General features: G+C 42.8%; 2 protein-coding genes across 2 annotated transcripts; both read left to right on the forward strand.

Annotated features, from left to right (window-relative positions):
* On the forward strand, positions 1 to 936 carry LOC308573117 (olfactory receptor 5AR1-like; the record flags this gene model as incomplete). Its single annotated transcript, XM_081169818.1, has 1 exon — positions 1 to 936. The coding sequence occupies one exon, from the start codon at positions 1 to 3 to the stop codon at positions 934 to 936; it is 936 nt and encodes a 311-aa protein (XP_081025944.1).
* A 17,182-nt stretch (positions 937 to 18,118) lies between these two features.
* Positions 18,119 to 19,057, forward strand: LOC308573074 (olfactory receptor 5AP2-like; the record flags this gene model as incomplete). Its single annotated transcript, XM_081169776.1, has 1 exon — positions 18,119 to 19,057. The coding sequence occupies one exon, from the start codon at positions 18,119 to 18,121 to the stop codon at positions 19,055 to 19,057; it is 939 nt and encodes a 312-aa protein (XP_081025902.1).
* Between the last annotated feature and the right edge of the window lie 810 nt (positions 19,058 to 19,867).

Raw genomic sequence — 19,867 nt, forward strand, 5'->3', positions numbered from 1 at the left:
ATGTCAGACGGAAACTTCACCGCAATAACTGAATTTGTTTTGCTGGGATTCACAGATAACCAGAATCTGCAGGTTCTTCTTTTTGCTGTGTTCTTACTGATTTACATGGTGATCTTGGTGGGGAACATTGGCATGATAACATTAATCACAATTGACTCCAGGCTCCACACTCCCATGTATTTTTTCCTGAGCCACCTGTCAATGTTAGATATTGGTTATTCCACTGTCATTGCTCCCAGGACACTGATGACCTTCGTAGCAGAAAGCAAAACAATTTCCTTCACTGGCTGTGCCCTGCAATTTTTCTTCTTCTGCATTGCTGTATCCTGTGAGTGCTGCCTGCTGGGTGCGATGGCATATGACCGCTTCATTGCAATCTGCAACCCACTGTTGTATACTGCTCTCATGTCCAAAAAGCTCTGTTATTTGCTTGTGGCTAGCTCATATCTAACAGGTTGTGTGAATGCAGCGGTCCAGACTTCATTTATATTTACTTTGTCCTTTTGTAGATCCAACATCATCAACCATTTCTTCTGTGATGTGGTCCCTATTCTAAGGCTCTCCTGTTCAGATACAAGAGTCATTGATATGATTCATTTTAGCTTCTCAACAGCAATTGTATCCGTAACTATCGTGGCCATTCTTGTGTCTTACACATACATCCTAGTTGCCATCCTTCGGATCAGCTCAGCCGAGGGCAGACGAAAAGCCTTCTCCACCTGTGCCTCCCACCTTACAGCTGTCACCATTTTCTATGGCACAGTTGCTTTCATGTACTTACGGCCCAGTTCAAAATATTCCATGGAACAGGACAAAATCATCTCTGTTTTTTACACCCTTGCAATACCTATGCTGAATCCACTCATTTACAGCCTGAGAAACAAGGAGGTAAAAGAGGCTTTCAAAAGGATGATTGGGGGAAAGATTATCTCTTAAAGACATTAACGTTCAAAACAATAAATCCAATCCTACAGCTTACTTCATCCTTTATTGCAAAGTCCGTATTACTATTATTTCCTTCTCAATGAGTCAGATCCAGGCTAAAGCTACACTTCTATTCTTAATTTGAGTACCTCACACTAAACTCCACAGGGTTTATTTCTCAGCAGGCATTTTTGTATTGTTCTGTGCATTAATTTATATCAAGTCCCATTGAAATGTGTGTGAGTTCTAAGAGATAGGTATGCATCAGTAACATTTTTGATCGAGTGCATAAACTATGGTGGTCATGCCCAGTAAGGAGACTGAATAGAGCATTCCCATCTCTCTACCCAAAATAGGGTGCCCTCGCACATCTTATCACAATGTTTAGAAGTTATTATTCATTGGCTTTCTCCCCACTACTGTCTCGTGTCATAATGCCTGGGGGTGATGGAATGGTATGTGCACATATACATGAATAAATGAATGAAATAGGTTTACATGGAACTCTCTGTCATTTACTTATAATGTGGTATTAGAGTGGCCTGGCTTGACTTTTAATGGTGGCCTTTAACGATGTTCATCTCTTTATTAGCGTTGCTGGACGAACACTTTTACTGTTATGTTTTATTCCATGTTATGAATTTTAAATGTTTAATGAGCTGTTTGTCTTCTAGTATGGTGTAAGTCACTTTTTCAGAAGTTTTGTAAAAAGCAATGAACATATGTTATTATTAATAATAAATAAATAAATAAATTTTGGCAACCAAAAAACTGAATCCTTTGTTCCCATGTCTATTTAGGTACACACATAGCCTCTTTACTTTAGTTCTTCAGCTCATTTAACTAAGCCATTTCAATTTGGCTTGGCGGGGGGTTAGTGAACATTCAGTGAACGCTCACTCACATTTTAGAGGTTCAGTCATTTGATGCTACCTCATCTGTCACATGAGGGGCTGAACAGCATGACCATTATCTATTTGCATGTATTAATAACAGGACTTTTTTCACCTGGAATTTACTGGAACTCAGTTCTGGCACCTCAGGTAAACAAGGGGGTGTTCATTTTGAGTTCCAAAAGAGTTCCTATTTTTCTAGAAAAATAGCACTGATTAATAATGTAGATCTTTAAAAAGCCATTCACCATATACAATGGGCTCATTCCTCAGCAAGGCATTATTCAGAGATGGAGCCTATGCCCACACTGCCCAGGGCAGGCGCACTCCCGAGGGGGGGCGGGGTATGGAGGGTGCCCTTCCAGGCATGGGACAGCTGCTCGGGTGCACAGAGCAGCGCGCACATGCCCTGCAGCCAGGGGCGAAGTGAGCTGCCCATGTGGCCAGAGTGAAACATTTGGTGTGCTGCATGCCCACGACTGCCAAATGTCACCCCGCTCAGCAAAGACACCTGGGGCGATCCGCCCTCACTGTACCTCCCTTCCTCCGCCCCTGGCATTATTGCCATATATTTGGCATGTGTCCGTTTACAGCTTCACATGGTGCCACTAAGAAATAACGTATCTCCAACAATCTCTGCCTGGGAGTGCCTCATTGATGCTGAATAGCTGGATGTAGAAAAGACTCAGAATGAGCTTGAGGAAATAAAAAGTTATTCACTGCTTACCCAAAACTTGAAAGAGAGGTAGTCAACTCTATGGAATGGTGATCTACAACCTGTGTGCCACAGTAGAAAAGGCCCTGTCTTGTGTCCCAACTAATCAGGTTTATGAACATGATGAGGCAGATTAGTAGAGCCTAAGATTTTGAGCACAATGTCAGAAGAAACCTTTGAAAAGAGGCTATCAAGCAGATTTCCTTCCATCCGCTCATTCAACAACATCTGCTGTGAAAGCTATGCACTTTAGTTCTCTGCAAGGAATGTTGTTATTTCTTAACGTGTACTCAAATTGTAACATAAATTGCTTTGCAGTATTTCATTCTTTTTTTATAAATTTTTTATTGGTTTTACAATTTTTTTTAACACAATACAAACATATAAAAAAGACATACAAACACATATAATTTTCATAACTTTTTTTTCATAAACCTTCTTTCTCGGACTCCCCCATACCCCCCCTTTCTGCATCCCAATGTCCAAAGTTTTTCAGCAACTTTTAAATAGTTCTATCAGAAATATGTCTTCCTAGTCTTTCCTTAAATCTAATCTTATATCGCTGTAACCCTTTCATTCTCAAAGCCTCGACATTTTAAAATTCATCAAGTTTATAATAGTCCTTAAGATAAATTTTAAATTTCTTCCAATCTTCTTCCGCCGTCTCCTTCCCCCGATCACGGATTCTGCCGGTCATCTCAGCCAGTGTCATGTAGTCCATCACTTTCATCTGCCATTCTTCCAAAGTGGGTAGGTCTTGTGTCTTCCAATACTTTGTGATAAGAACTCTTGCTGCTGTTGTAGCGTACATAAAAAAAATTCTGTCTCCTTTTAGCACCAATTGGCCGACAATGCCCAAGAGGAAGGCCTCTGGTTTCTTGGGAAAGGTACATTTAAGTACCTTTTTCATTTCATTATAAATCATTTCCCAGAAGGCCTTAATCTTTGGGCACGTCCACCAAAGGTGATAAAAAGTACCTTCATGCAATATTTCATTCTTGGCAAAGGCAGGTGTACACTAAGACACTGCAAACCTAATTGTGTGTGCTCAGAAGTAAGGCCCGTTGAATTCAGATGGACTTATTCCCAGGTAATAGATTTAAGATTGTTCAATTATTACTGTTCCTCAGTTCAATTCCTGGTCTCTTTATCAAAATGGATACAGTAGAACTGCCTCAGGTTACAAACACTTCAGGTTACAAATTCTGCTAACCTGGAAGAGTTACCTTGAGTTGAGAACTTTGCTCCAGGATGAGAACAGAAATCGTGTGCCAGCGGCTCCAGCGGCAGCAAGAGGCCCCATTAGCAAAAGCACACCTCTAGTTAAGAATAGTTTCAGGTTAAGAACAGACCTCCGGAACGAATTAAGTTCGTAACTAGAGGTACCACTGTAGAACCATCTGGATTTGACTGCCCATTTTTGACCACTATAGATATTCACTTTTAAATTTAAATTTGAATTCCTTTCCCTGCCCCCTGACATTTTCTGGACATAGATAGTACCCACTCAATGCCTGAGTGAGGGCAATTAGACAGCATAACAACTTTATAAGATTCTAATCCCACGTACCCAGGAGTGACCCGCACTGTTAATGAAGCAGCTCAGCCCTACCAAGTGAGCTGCTCTGGATGGCTCTGTCTAACAATCATCACGTTGCAAGCACCTTTCGGTCCTGCAGGTCCCAATGACTTTGTTGGTATTGTTAACTAGTGTTAATAGCTTAGGAAACAACAAACAACAAACTTACTCTAAAACAGCGGTTCTCAACCTGTGGGCCCCCAGATGTTGTTGGACTACAACTCCCATCATCCCTTAGCTCTGGCCTTGCTAGCTGGGGTGATGAGAGTTGTAGTTCAACAACATCTGGGAAACCACAGGTTGAGAAAGGCTGCTCTAAAACAAGATAGAGGAAAGTAACTAGTGAAGATTCCTACTGAATTGTGGGCTGAATGGAGAGAGGCAACTTCTGTTAGAAACTAATTAAAGATGAATAGTAGAAAGTAAAAGAAATTCCCAGGCTGTATGTCCTCAGGTGATTATGCAGAGATGTCATACAGAGTATTTTAATTTATGCCTTTGAGGAATTTGGTTGTGGCATCTGAATATAGACTGCATTTTTAATCAAGGCTTATATTGGCTTATATCTTGATCAGGTTCCTAAATTAAATGGGCTTAGATTTTCAAATGTTTCATGCCAGGCAGAAGGCCAGCTGTTTAAAGAACACAGGCAATGTTTTCCTCCTAGACAAGGGGCCCCTTGATTTATAGCAGAAAACAATTCTCAAAGTCGTAAAAGCTGGAATTACAGACTGAGTGAGGACACTGACCCTACATGTTACAGAAGATAAAAAAGGCAGAGATAAATATAATTAATAGTTGGTAAATAGTAAAATAATACCAATGTGCCTCCCAGTAAAATGAGCCAGATCTTCTTTCTAAGGTTAAAGACCAAATGGAGAAGCATTTAGCTGGCAGAAAGAGAGCATTTTTGGGAAGTCCTTTTTAAAAGCTGTTTCTTTCTTAAACTGAGAAAGTTAGAGGGCAATAAATGTTGGGAAGAGCTAATGGGAAAAGCAGCTGGCTGAAGGGGGGGGTGTGAACTGAAGAGGCTTCTTTTAAAGCGGTTTTTTACTGTGTTCCTTTTTACTGAGTTCCTTTTCTACTTTACAAAGGCCTTATTCCTTTTAAAAGGCTACCTATGTTATGTATTAAATATATTTGCTTAAATGTAATTATGCAAAGGATTTAACAAATGCTAGATTCTTATTTCATATAGTTGTAAGAGTTGTATTTATCCTGAAATTAAGTCAGCTACCAGCCTAGCCCCCCTGCCAGACAGGAAGACGCCATCCAAGCAGTCCTGATATATAGCTGTCAGGCATTTGTTTAGAAACCTTCAAATGAAGGAGATCTTTCAATGTTGATGTGAAACTCAAGATCCTTGACATATGTTTAAGATAAAAATTTAAGATTAACCATTTGTTTTAGAAGGCAATAGGGCAAGGAGGGCAAGAGGTGAGCTGGTAATTAAGATTCCTTGTTGAGACACATGTAAGATATATTACTACTTATTTGTCATTTATAGATGTAACAATATATAGCTCTTTGTGTTCCATATAAGGACAGGAGGATATGGGTGTATCTTTTAGGATTGGTTATAGCAATCAGCCAATAGGAAATCCAACCAGGCTGATTGGACAGAGGCAGCCAAAGGAGGAGCAAAGGGGGCTGGATTAAGGGAATATAAGTGCTGGCCATAATGGCAGGAGGCCAGGCCAGAGCTTGGTAACCATATACCACTGTGCCTCTCATTTATTTGTCTGACAAATAAATAATTATTTTAATTTCTCTATTGCTGCGTTGAATATTTCATTCCAGCTAAGCGTTAACCACAAGCAGGGTGCTACATTTTATGGTGCTCCTGTGACTCGGATAAGTGGTCTGCTGGAACGCAGCCCCTTCGCCCTAATGGGCAGGGTACAAGAGAGAGGATCTCTAAACTGCTTACCCAGCGCGCACTGGTAAATTTTTCCAGGGGGAACGCAGAAGTCTCGTCTGTCTGATACCCTGCTCACTGGCGGCGACGGACCGGGGGGAAACGGAACCAACCAAGGGTAAGTGCACAAAGGGATTTTTGGCCCTCCAATTAATTGGGAGGAAGAGAAGTCTTGATCAAACTTCTGCGTCTCAGTAAGTGGGAACTGAGTATGCTAGGTGGTTGGGTACATCAGATGGTGATCTGGTGTAGGGAAAGGAAAGTTGGGAGGTAGAGTGTGGTGAAGTATCTAGTGCATTGTATGTGTGAGAAAGTACAGAGCAATCTGTAGCTGACCTGAGTGTGGAGTGGGCAGTACTTCGGTTCCTAGTAAGGCGACTTCACTAGGCAAGGAAACCCACGAAGCGTGTGTGTGAGTGACTGAGTGGATACTTCACAGGGCCATACAATGGGAGTTGGGGGTTCAAAGGGGGAAAATACACCTCTTGAATGTATGTTAAATAATTTTAAGAAAGCCTTCTCAGGGGCGTATGGAGTCAAAATGACGCCAGAGCGCCTGAGAACGTTATGTGAATTAGAGTGGCCGAAGCAAAATACTGAATGGCCATCTCAAGGAACCTTTGATATAAATTTAGTAAGCAAACTTTGGTCTAACATCGCCAAAGAAACTGGAGGGTGCCCAGAACAATTTTCATATATAGATTCTTGGCTGAGCACATTAAATAAAAATCCTCCATGGATAAGGGAATGCAAAGTCCAACAATGCAAATTATTGGCTGTAAAAGCCGAAGCTAGGAAAGGAATCTTGCCAAATAAACTCAAACCCATTTTTGAGGGACCAGAGGAAGAGCTGCTTCCACCTCCACCCTATGCTCCACATCGAAGGGAGCCTAATCCAAACACTCCACCAGTTGTAACCCCAAGGCAAGAAAGTGGAATGAATAATGGGGCTGGAGTCACAGAACTTGATTCCTTGATAGATTATGATAAATATCTTCAGGAGGCATTGGAGGCCTATAATGAAGCCCAAGCAGAAGTGGTTATTCCATCTGTGAGTCCCAGTAGAACTCCATCTACAGTCTCTTTTAGTGGAACAACTGATTGCCTACCCCAAACCCCTGTACATCCAAGTCCTAGAGAATTATTACAGAAGCTACAGGGAGACCTTAATCGGTCAGCAAGCAATACAGCCAGGCGTATAAGGCTGCTAAAAGAACGCCTTGGGACAAATACCATCCCCTATGATTTGAGGCCCCTAGAGCAAAGCGAAGAGAAAGATCACGTAGTAGCCCCTCTCAGAAGAGTATTTGATGCACTTGAGGAGCCTGTGCTGGTTAACGGGCAACTCGGACCACGGCCACCTCGAACTTCGACCCTCCAGTACATTCCATTCACAACTACGGATCTGATGAATTGGAAAACACACACCCCATCTTTCGCAGAAAAACCTCAGGCTATGATGGACTTGGTGACTTCAATAATAAATACTCATAGTCCTACTTGGACAGATTGCCGCCAGCTCCTGAATACTCTGTTCACCACTGAGGAAAGGAGAGACATAATTGAAAAGGCACAGATATATTTGCGTGAGCAGGCCAGAGTGGGAAATATTTTTAATATTGACCGTCATCTCCAAGACAACTTTCCCTTGGAAGATCCTAATTGGGATCCAAACAATGCAATTCACCTGGCCAGACTTACCACTTACCGCCAGACGCTTGTGCAAGGTATCCGCAGGGCATGCCAGAAGCCCACTAATATGTCTAAAGTCTCAGAGGTAGAACAGAAACCAAATGAGAGTCCAGGAGACTTTTTAGAGAGGCTGCAAGAAGCCTATCGTATATGGACTCCTTTTGACCCTGAAGCCCCTGAAAACAGCAGAATGATTACTGCTACATTTGTGGCCCAGTGCGCTTCTGACATTCGTAAGAAAATTCAGAAATCAGAAGGATGGGAAGGGATGCTGATGAGCCAAATTATGGCCATTGCACGCCGAGTTTATCGGAATAGGGATGAGGCTGAGAAGCAAGAGAAGAAGAAGTGGCAGAAGGAAAAGATGGTAATGCTAGCCACAGCAGTGAAGCAAGACTACCGCCCCTTAAATGGAGGAAGAGGGCGGGGAAGGAATCCACCACTGGGAAGGAATCAATGTGTGAATTGCAAGAAGGAGGGTCATTGGAAGCGGGAATGTCCTGAACCCCTGAGGTTGGAAGAAGTACGCCCAGGCCCAGGCCCAGGCTCCGGCCTAAGAAACCAGGGACGGGGACGGGGAATGATCCGAGATGGAAGATATCAGAGACCTGGACAAGTACGGAGTAGGGACAATGTCATTGGACTGGCAGAGGAGGATTTTACCCAAGACTAGGAACGACCGGACTCCATAAAGTTAGGCTTCCAGGAGCCCACGGTCACGATTCAATTAGGAAGCCATTTAATAGACTTTATGATTGATACTGGGGCTGAATACTCAGTACTCCCAGAACTATTGCAGAAAAAGGCATCCAAAAGTGTAGTCATTAAAAGTGCCACTGGTCAGTCAGCTAAGAGGTCTTTCCTCCAACCTTTGGAATGCCAGATTGGGGGACATCGTTTAACCCATCAGTTTTTGTATATACCTGAGTGTCCAATACCTCTCTTAGGTAGAGATATGCTGTCCAAATTGCAGGCCCAAATCACCTTCACTCCTCGAGGTCCAGAAATGAAACTGCCATCAAAGGCAGTAGGAATAATTTCCCTCTCAGTACCTAAGGAACAATCATGGCGCCTAATGTCAGCCCTGCAAGTCCAACCCACATTGGATACAGAGTTAAACAAGCTCCTCCGAACTCTACAGGTGCCACCAGGAGTATGGGCCGAAAATAGCCCACCAGGAATGGCCAAGAATATAGCTCCAATTGTAGTAACCTTAAAACCTATGGCTACCCCTGTATCTGTAAAGCAATATCCTTTACCCCGGCGAGCAGCAGAGGGCATCCAGAAACATTTGGACCGCCTATTAAAATATGGTCTGCTTAAGCCCTGCCAATCAGAATGGAACACACCCCTTTTGCCTGTTCGAAAACCTGGAACAGATGAATACAGGCCAGTGCAGGACTTGAGGCTCGTAAACCAGGCTATCGAGACCTTGCACCCAAATGTACCAAACCCATATACCTTGCTGAGTTTGATCCCACCAGAAGCAACATTTTTTACTGTATTGGACTTGAAAGATGCATTCTTCTGTTGCCGGCTGGCACCACAGAGCCAACCTATATTTGCCTTCCAGTGGGAAGACCCTTTAACAGGAACAAAAGGCCAGCTAACCTGGACGAGATTGCCCCAGGGATTCAAAAATTCCCCAACTTTATTTGGCACTGCCTTGGCGAAGGATCTAACAAGTTACCCCTCAATACCTGGAGAAAAGGTGGTTCTGCAATATGTAGATGACCTTATACTAGCAGCAAAGGATTTTGATACCTGTAAAGAAGGTACAGAGGAACTGCTCCACTTGCTCTGGGAAGCTGGCTACCGAGTTTCCCAGAAAAAGGCACAGTTATGTTTAGAAAAGGTCAAATATTTGGGCTTTGACATCTCACACCAACAACGAGCATTGAGGCCAGAGAGGAAAGAAGCTATTTGCCTTATCAAGGAACCTACCACAAGGAAACAACTCAGAGGATTCCTGGGAACAGCAGGGTTTTGTAGACTATGGATACCTGATTTCAGCAGTCTGGCCAAGCCCTTACATGAAAGCACTCGAGGTGCAGAAAAGGACCCATTCGTATGGGGACCTGAGCAGCAACAAGCCTTTTTAGTTATCAAACAACGACTTATGGAGGCCCCAGCCCTTGGACTGCCTAATTCGGAAAAACCCTTTCAGCTGTATGTACATGAACAGAATGGGATTGCAGCAGCAGTCCTGACCCAGAGATTAGGAAGTTGGAACCGTCCAGTAGCTTATTTGTCAAAACAATTGGACTCAGTAGCAAAAGGATGGCCTCCATGCCTAAGGGCAGTAGCAGCCACTGCAAGCCTTGTCAAAGAAGCTGATAAATTTACCTTCGGCCAGATGATGTATGTGAATGTACCTCATGCTGTTCTGACGCTCATGGAATATAAGGGTAGTTATTGGCTAACGAACCCAAGGATGGCTAGGTACCAAGGCCTATTGTGTGAAAATCCCAGGATTCATCTACGAGTAGTGAATATGCTCAATCCAGCGACTTTGCTGCCCCTACCAGAGGTAGATGATGAAGAATCACATGATTGTCTCCAAGTAATGGATGAAGTTTATTCCAGTAGACCCGATCTGAAAGATGAACCATTGAAAAATCCAGATGTTGTATATTATACTGATGGTAGCAGTTACCTGCATGAAGGTGCCAGACGAGCAGGATATGCTGTGGTCACCAATGAGGAAGTTGTGGAAGCTGAAGCTTTGCCTGCTGGCACCTCAGCACAAAAAGCTGAACTTATAGGTTTAACTAGAGCTCTGCAATTGGCAGCCGGGTGTAAGGCAAACATCTATACTGATTCTAAATATGCCTTCTTAACCCTGCATGCACATGGAGCTCTATGGAAAGAAAGAGGTCTAATAGGAGCCCACGGGAAGGCCTTGAAATATGGACCTGAAGTAGAAATCCTGTTGGAAGCAGTATGGGCTCCAGAACAGATTGCTGTAATGCACTGCAAAGGTCATGGACGAGGAAGGGATCCAATAACCAGAGGAAATCATGCTGCTGACAAAGCAGCCCGAGAGGCAGCCCAAAAGCCTGTGGGAGGATTTATAGCAGCCCTCATACCAGAGGTAGTTCCAGAAGAAGTTAAACCTCACTATACCCCAGAAGAGAGGAAGTGGGCTGAACAGGAAGGAGCGGTTGTGAAGGACGGTTGGATGATCCTGCCGGACAATAGGATTTATGTACCTCATCATCTAGCAGGCACAATTGTAAGAAATTATCATGAATCTACTCACCTTGGCGGTACTGCAACCAGAGAGAGTCTCAGTCGGAAGTTGTATATTATTAATCTATCACAATTAGCAACTTGCATTTCACAGAAATGTGTTCTTTGTGCTAAAAACAATCCCAGGCAGGGACCGGTACAACCTCCTGGAATCCAACATGTGGGATATGTCCCCATGGAAAGCCTAATTGTGGACTTCACAGAGCTGGTCCCTTCTAAGGGATTCAAGTATCTCCTTGTGTTTGTAGATACTCTTACCGGATGGGTTGAAGCTTTTCCCACCCGAACTGAAAAGGCACGAGAGGTAACTAAGAGACTCCTCACTGAATTGATCCCGAGGTTTGGATTACCTAGATGCATTGGAAGTGATAATGGGCCAGCGTTCATTGATCAAGTAGTACAAGAAGTATGTCGAGTCCTACAAGTGAAATGGAGACTGCATGCAGCCTATAGGCCTCAGAGTTCAGGGAAAACTGAAAGAATGAATCGGACTCTGAAAACCCAATTGGCAAAATTAACCCAGGAAACGGGATTGGGATGGGTAGATGTGTTACCCATAACACTGTTTCGTGTTCGGTGTGCACCCACAAAAAGACTTAAGTTGTCACCTTTTGAGCTCCTGTATGGGAGACCGCCCTCCTTTGTTCAGGATATTTCAGCTGATCTTAAACAAATAGGAGACCATGTGACACAGGGGCAAGTGCAATCTCTCTCCCGTGTTTTTGTTTCTCTTAACAGGTGGGCCCTCGAGCGCACGCCGTGCAGCATTGCCGAGCCGATTCATCAGTTCCAGGCTGGCGATAGCGTATGGGTGAAAGAGTGGAAACGTGATCCACTTGCACCTAAGTGGCGTGGACCTTACACCGTCTTGCTCTCTACTCCAACAGCGGTGAAGGTAGCTGAGGTGACCCCCTGGATTCATCACTCCCGTTTGAAGAAGTCCGAAGGCAGTTGGACGTGCAAAGGTGACCCCTCTAATCCTCTTAAACTGACTCTCTCCAAAAACCCCTGTATCTAGCCCTACTGGGAACGGGCTAGGTCACGGGCAACATTAGACGACCGGCCTGCTGCAGCCACAACCTGGAAGCTGGCTGACCTGCGCACGCCTGAAGCTTGAGGAGCATCTGAACCAGCGATTGTGAATGGAAAGATTCTCTTATACAATTAATTGACTGCCCCCCCTTGTGGAACAATTAACAGAGATATTACTCATTGGGGATCCTCGGGATATATGTTTTGGTCTTGGTGGTTCCCCATTTCTGTCACTGGGGGAATTATATTGGGACTAATATTTATTTGCTATCACAATAAGGTAATCTTTTGTGGAAGGAATGCATATGCTAGACATCAACATGATTTTATTATTAATCCTGATCCCTTGGGAAGGGGAAGGGTCCTTGAATCTGACCAAATTTGCTAAATATGGATTCCGCCATGACCACAATATGTGGGTAGGTTTAGCTGAAATGGTAGCCAATGTTGCAAATAGGACCAATTGCCTTGTTTGCTCTCTTGGGCCAGATGATTCAGAGGGAGGTATGCCCTTATTACCGATACCATTAGATGCCATTGGTATGGTAAGCGAAATGCCACACCAAACAGAAATACAGAATTTCCCCGGATGGAACTCAACTAAACCATTACGAGTTATACCTGTACAAGGGGAATTCTGTGTACATAAATCATCAGATGCAGCTGATTCTACCATGATAGGCTCTTCTCATTGTCACTATACTTGGGATTATATTAAGAATAGTCATACCTGGGCACACGGTACTACCTATCGAACTCGGAATACCTTGCCCTGTGCACCTCCTTTTATTCATGCATGGAAAGTGGTATGGAACATAACTGTGACAGAAAAAGGCAATCTAACATACTGCACTGTGAACTCTCTACCTCTTTTGATATTTCGCCTTCTGTACTCCACGTACCAAAAACCTCAGACCCGATGGTTGTGGTGGATATGTGGAGAATGGGCATACAAGAAACTCCCCTCCAAATGGAGTGGGACTTGTTTCCTGGGATGGGTATTACCACCAATGTGGATTATGCCCACTAATTTGGCCAAGCGTACACGAAGAAACGCTGATATTTCTCGTATAGCAGGAGGAAGTACCCAAAGTTGGAGCGATACTGATGATTGGCCACCAGAGCGCATTATAGTCTATTATGATCCCGCCTCCTGGAATCCTGGTGAGCTCATACAAGGGGCACGGGATCCTATTTATAATCTAAACAGAATAATTCGATTGCAAGCAGTAGTGGAACTTGTAACCAATGCAACGGCCCAGAGTTTGAGACTTATTGCACAACAGTTGGATGAAAGTAGAGCCGCCATTTTGCAGCTGAAAATGGGAATGGATTATGTACTTGCCAAGCAGGGAGGCCTATGTGGAGTCTTGAACTTGACAGGGAATGCCTGTTGCTTTAACATTTCAGATAATGGTGAGGCAATCCGTGTGTTGGCCACAAAGATGGAGAATATAGCACATGTCCCAGTACAAACATGGGAAGGATGGGATATGGGATGGCTCACCAATTGGTTACCTAATGTCACAGGACTCAAAGGGATACTATTGTCTTGCTTGTTTTTCTTGACAGTAGTGGTAATGGTTTTATGTATGATGCCATGTATCATTTCATGTTTTAGAAGTACAATTAGCAAGATGATTTCGAATGAAACTCTACCTCATATCATGGCCCTATACAGAGCTTTACCTCAGGAATATGATGAAGGTCAAGCTATCAAGGACACTTGGGATGAAGGTCCTTGAGCTTGAAAGGGGGGAATGTGGCATCTGAATATAGACTGCATTTTTAATCAAGGCTTATATTGGCTTATATCTTGATCAGGTTCCTAAATTAAATGGGCTTAGATTTTCAAATGTTTCATGCCAGGCAGAAGGCCAGCTGTTTAAAGAACACAGGCAATGTTTTCCTCCTAGACAAGGGGCCCCTTGATTTATAGCAGAAAACAATTCTCAAAGTCGTAAAAGCTGGAATTACAGACTGAGTGAGGACACTGACCCTACATGTTACAGAAGATAAAAAAGGCAGAGATAAATATAATTAATAGTTGGTAAATAGTAAAATAATACCAATGTGCCTCCCAGTAAAATGAGCCAGATCTTCTTTCTAAGGTTAAAGACCAAATGGAGAAGCATTTAGCTGGCAGAAAGAGAGCATTTTTGGGAAGTCCTTTTTAAAAGCTGTTTCTTTCTTAAACTGAGAAAGTTAGAGGGCAATAAATGTTGGGAAGAGCTAATGGGAAAAGCAGCTGGCTGAAGGGGGGTGTGTGAACTGAAGAGGCTTCTTTTAAAGCGGTTTTTTACTGTGTTCCTTTTTACTGAGTTCCTTTTCTACTTTACAAAGGCCTTATTCCTTTTAAAAGGCTACCTATGTTATGTATTAAATATATTTGCTTAAATGTAATTATGCAAAGGATTTAACAAATGCTAGATTCTTATTTCATATAGTTGTAAGAGTTGTATTTATCCTGAAATTAAGTCAGCTACCAGCCTAGCCCCCCCTGCCAGACAGGAAGACGCCATCCAAGCAGTCCTGATATATAGCTGTCAGGCATTTGTTTAGAAACCTTCAAATGAAGGAGATCTTTCAATGTTGATGTGAAACTCAAGATCCTTGACATATGTTTAAGATAAAAATTTAAGATTAACCATTTGTTTTAGAAGGCAATAGGGCAAGGAGGGCAAGAGGTGAGCTGGTAATTAAGATTCCTTGTTGAGACACATGTAAGATATATTACTACTTATTTGTCATTTATAGATGTAACAATATATAGCTCTTTGTGTTCCATATAAGGACAGGAGGATATGGGTGTATCTTTTAGGATTGGTTATAGCAATCAGCCAATAGGAAATCCAACCAGGCTGATTGGACAGAGGCAGCCAAAGGAGGAGCAAAGGGGGCTGGATTAAGGGAATATAAGTGCTGGCCATAATGGCAGGAGGCCAGGCCAGAGCTTGGTAACCATATACCACTGTGCCTCTCATTTATTTGTCTGACAAATAAATAATTATTTTAATTTCTCTATTGCTGCGTTGAATATTTCATTCCAGCTAAGCGTTAACCACAAGCAGGGTGCTACATGGTCACTAGGTGGTAGCAAAACAACTATAAAATGAGCATTTCTCTCTACATCCCTTATTCTAGGGCTCTAGGATCGACATTGATCATCTTCACAAGTAAGGTTTCTTACATTTCCTAGCCAGATATAATCCAAAATTCCTGTTAAACTCCCCACTAGCAGTCAAATTTATCAACAGTGCATTTCTCCGGAAGCAAATTTATAATCTAAGCATTGAGAGGAGGGTGTTCTTGCTTGGTTACAGTATCTCTGAATTCTACCTCTTTTGCACTGATCCAGCAAACAGGTTTATGTGCAAATGAAGGGTGTCAACATACTGCAGAGGAAGTACCGTATTTTTCGCTCTATAACACGCACTCGACCATAACACGCACATAGTTTTTAGAGGAGGAAAATCCGTAGGCATGCCACCCGTAGGCATTCCCTCCATAACACGCACAGACATTTCCCCTTACTTTTTAGGAGGAAAAAAGTGAGTGTTATGGTGCAAAAAATACGGTAATTCTTTATCTACTGCAGCTACCTCACAACTATAAAATTAGCCTATCTATCAATATGCCTAACTTTGGGGCTTTAGGAATGACATCTGTCCTCTTCACAGGTAAGACTCCTAGCCTGATTTATTCTCAGGGTGCTTAGGATATTTTATTTTTGGCAGCCAGATGATATCTATGGACAGTTCCATTCTCTGCAAGCAAGGAATTTTTTGGGAATTTAGCTTGGTTTCTTTTCACAAAAGCTGGGGAGGTTGACTTCTGATGATGCTGCACTAGATCTTTCTTACAAGTTTTGTGTGATTGTAATAAGGAATTCAGAAATGGAGATTTAAAATCACCAGATAAGCAGTTTATTTGCTTAATGTTTTTTTATCTGGTACTGCAGCTGGATTCAACCAAAAAGGGGGAAAACTCAGATTGAAGTGAGAGACACATTTTCATATCTGGGCATTGAAGGGAGCGAGTTAACACTCAGTAACAATATTTTTGCATTCTCTCTTTATGACCTCCATCCAACAAACATGTTTATGAGCAAATGGAAGATAGCTTGCCTGCTAAAGGGCAATTTGCATTGTACCTTGGTTCTCGAAAAGAATCCATTTGACTCCTGGAACCATTCAAAAACCAAAGCGTAGCTTCCAATTGGCTGCAGGAGCATCCTGCAGCCAATTGGAAGCCACGAAAGCCGTGCTGTATGTTCGGCTTCCAAAAATCATTCGAAAACCGGAACACTCACTTATGCGTTTCGATTGTTTAGAAGCCAATTTGTTCGGGAGCCGAGGCGTTTGAGATCCATGGTATGACGGTGCTTCATTATTTTCCACAGCAGCCTTACAAATGAATATGGGGAACACCAGGGCAAACAGCATACTGCAGAACATCAACCCAATTCTGCCTTGTTTTTAGATTCCATTGACCCAAGTTGCAGCAAGATTTGATAGTGAATTCTTTTTTTAAAAGGGAAAAGATGGGGGAAAGATGCAGGAACCTTAACTTAAGGGGGATTGAGGAGGTTTGCTGCAGTGACATAGCAAGAAGTGGCCAGCATTTGAAGGATGTTTTAAAAATAAAAAATGGGTATTAGGCGCAGCAAATGGTGCTGGTTTTGGTGAGTAAGTGGTGGCACTGGTCACTAGTGGGAGCCAATGGCCAGCACAAGAGCTTTCTACAAAACCTTGACGAAGGCTGAAAGAGGCTATGTGTTTTATAACCAAACCCCTCCTGGCAACTTGACACAAGCAGACTGCACAGTGATGGGGAAGAATCCCAATTTACATACAGGGCCCTTGGGGCAAGAGCCAGAGAAGAATTCAGGAGTGCTCATATCTTCTTTTTGACAAACATTAGGAGTTTCTGAAGCTTATATCTGAGGGGTTTAGATTGGAGGAGGAAACGTTAAGCATCTCATTGACATTCCTCTCCAGCGGCAAAGTGTGTGGAGGGCCACAGGGACGGCTTCCCTGGGTGCAAAATTGTTAGAGGTGTAAAATTTCAACACCCTGTGCTGCCTCAGTACTGCTGTGCACTTCCGTTGCTGGGCTCCCTTGAAAATGGCTTCCCCATGTGAAAAAGGAAGTGACCTCTCCAGACAAGGGAACAACTCTTCTTTTCTTATCTATGTGGCTGTGCGAGGTTTGAGGGAAATACAAGGAAGAACAAGGACGGCCTATTACAAAAAAATGATATCATGTGTACATTGATCTGGGAAGCTTGGACGGTGATAGAGATGATGCAGGAAGCGTGGGTAAAGGGTATGAGAGCCCACCATATGTGGTGACAATGTAAAATTATTAAGAAAGCCTGGGAAGCGGTATATAAAGATTTGAAGAAAATGTTGAAAATGACTTTTGTTTTAAAAAAAATGAAGCTAAGATCCTGGAAGGTACAGGACTTAATGGATTTACCATGCAAAAGACTTTGTTCCTGCATCTGAGAACGGACGCCAGACCAGCCCATCCCTATAGAAGGAAGAAGCCACCACCAAAGAAGATGAAAGAGATTGGCAAAACAAACTAATAAAATATAACTGGACATAGCAAACAATTTCTCTTTCCCCCCCTTTCCTTAAAAAAGGGATAAGTGTATAAATAAGTATAGAAAATTGAACCAGGAGGGGGAGTTGGAGGGAAGTCAATTAAGATGTATGATTTTGATTGTGATGTTTTTTATGATTGGGTTTTTTTCTTTTTGTTATTATAAAATTAATAAAAGAAAAAAAGAAAATGGCTTCCCCATGTGAAAAAGGAAGTGACCTCTCCAGACAATGGAACGACTCTTCTATTCTTATCTCTGTGGCTGTGATCTCCTGGGTGACACAGATGCTGTTAGGCAGTTAATGTGCATGCATACTCTATCCATTTCCCTTTCTCCACACCCCCCTTCCCTATGTGGCCACAGGTACTGGCAACCCATGCTACATCACTGTTCCTTGCAACTTAAATGTAGGGTCTCCTGAAACTACTTTTGGTTGTGGAGCTAATACTATTTCAACTTTTTTCTCATATTTCTATTTACACAGGAGAATACAACTTGTGACAATGTCAGAAGGAAACTTCACCACAATTACTGAATTTGTTTTGCTTGGATTCACAGATAACAAGAGTCTGCAGTTTATTCTCTTCATATTGTTCTTACTGATTTACTTGTTGACCCTGGTGGGGAACATTGGCATGGTAACATTAATCAGGGTTGACTCCAGGCTCCACACTCCCATGTATTTTTTCCTCAGCAGCCTGTCACTTTTGGATATTGGTTATTCCACTGTAATTGCTCCCAGGACACTGATTACCTTTGTGGCAGAAAGCAAAACCATTTCCTTCACTGGCTGTGCCCTGCAGTTTTTCTTCTTTTGCATTGCTGTATCCTGTGAGTGCTGCCTGCTGGGTGTGATGGCATATGACCGCTTCATTGCTATCTGCAACCCACTGTTGTATACTGCTCTCATGTCCAGGAAGCTCTGTTATTTGCTTGTGGCTGGTTCCTATGTAACAGGTTGTGTGAATGCAGTGGTCCACACTTCCCTTATATTTAATTTGTCCTTTTGTCGTTCCAACATCATCAACCACTTCTTCTGTGATGAGCCCCCAATCCTAAAGCTGTCCTGCTCAGACACAACAGTCATTGATATTTTTCATTTCGCCTTCTCAGCAGCACTTATATTGGTAACTATATTGGCCATTTCCATCTCTTACACATACATACTTATTGCCATCCTTCGGATCAGGTCAGCTGAGGGCAGACATAAAGCGTTCTCCACCTGTGCCTCCCACCTTATGGCTGTCACCATATTCTATGCAACAGGAGCTTTCATGTACTTAAGGCCCAGTTCAAAGTATTCAGTGGAGCAAGACAAAATCATCTCTGTCTTTTACACCCTTGCAATACCTATGCTGAATCCACTCATCTACAGTCTGAGAAACAAGGAGGTAAAAGAGGCTTTCAGAAGGCTGGTTGGAGGAAAGGTGGTCTCTAGGTAAATTCCTCCTGAATTGTGAGCTGAATTGGGAGGGGCAACTTCTGTTAGAAACTAATTAAAGATGAATAGTAGAAAGTGAAATAAATTCACAGGCTGTATGTCCTCAGGTGATTATGCTGAGATGTCATACAGAGTATTTTAATTTATGCCTTTGAGGAATTTGGTCACTAGGTGGTGGCAAAACAACTATAAAATGAGCATTTCTCTCTACATCCCTTATTCTAGGGTTCTAGGATCGACACTGATCATCTTCAGAAGTAAGGTTTCTTATAATACATTTCCTAGCTAGATATAATCCAAAATTCCTGTTAACTGTTAGGATATAGTTCCATTTCACCTTAAAAGGGTCAGGCATGATTGTTGTGTATCACATGCCTGTTTACTCCAAGCACTGTCTGCTGGGAACTTCCATTGTACATAGCTTTTGTATTCTGGCTGTTTTTCCTGGACACGGAGGCAAGCCGTCATGTTTTTCCTTTGTTCTGAACTACATTGAATAAAGCTGTAAATATGCTCTCCTGTCTGCATCTTTCATTACGGAGAATCTGCTGAAAGGGTGTGCACGGGTCTTGGAATGACTCTGAGGCTCGTGTTGCTAATTGACTGATGCTGTTCCACGGGAGATCGGTGATCCTCCGGAGACAACTGGGGGCCTGCCTGATGCCTCCGTCTCCCTGGCAGTATCCCAACAATAGGTTTCGGGCCCAGATTCACAGCACTTACAGGAGAGTTAGACTGCTGATTCCTGCTGAGATCCTGGCAGCAATAGCAACAGAGGTATGTGGAAAAGCGAGGCTTTTCTGTGCCGTGG

This window comes from Podarcis bocagei, assembly GCF_964188305.1.
Source record: "Podarcis bocagei genome assembly, chromosome: 1".
NCBI classification, from domain to species: domain Eukaryota; kingdom Metazoa; phylum Chordata; class Lepidosauria; order Squamata; family Lacertidae; genus Podarcis; species Podarcis bocagei.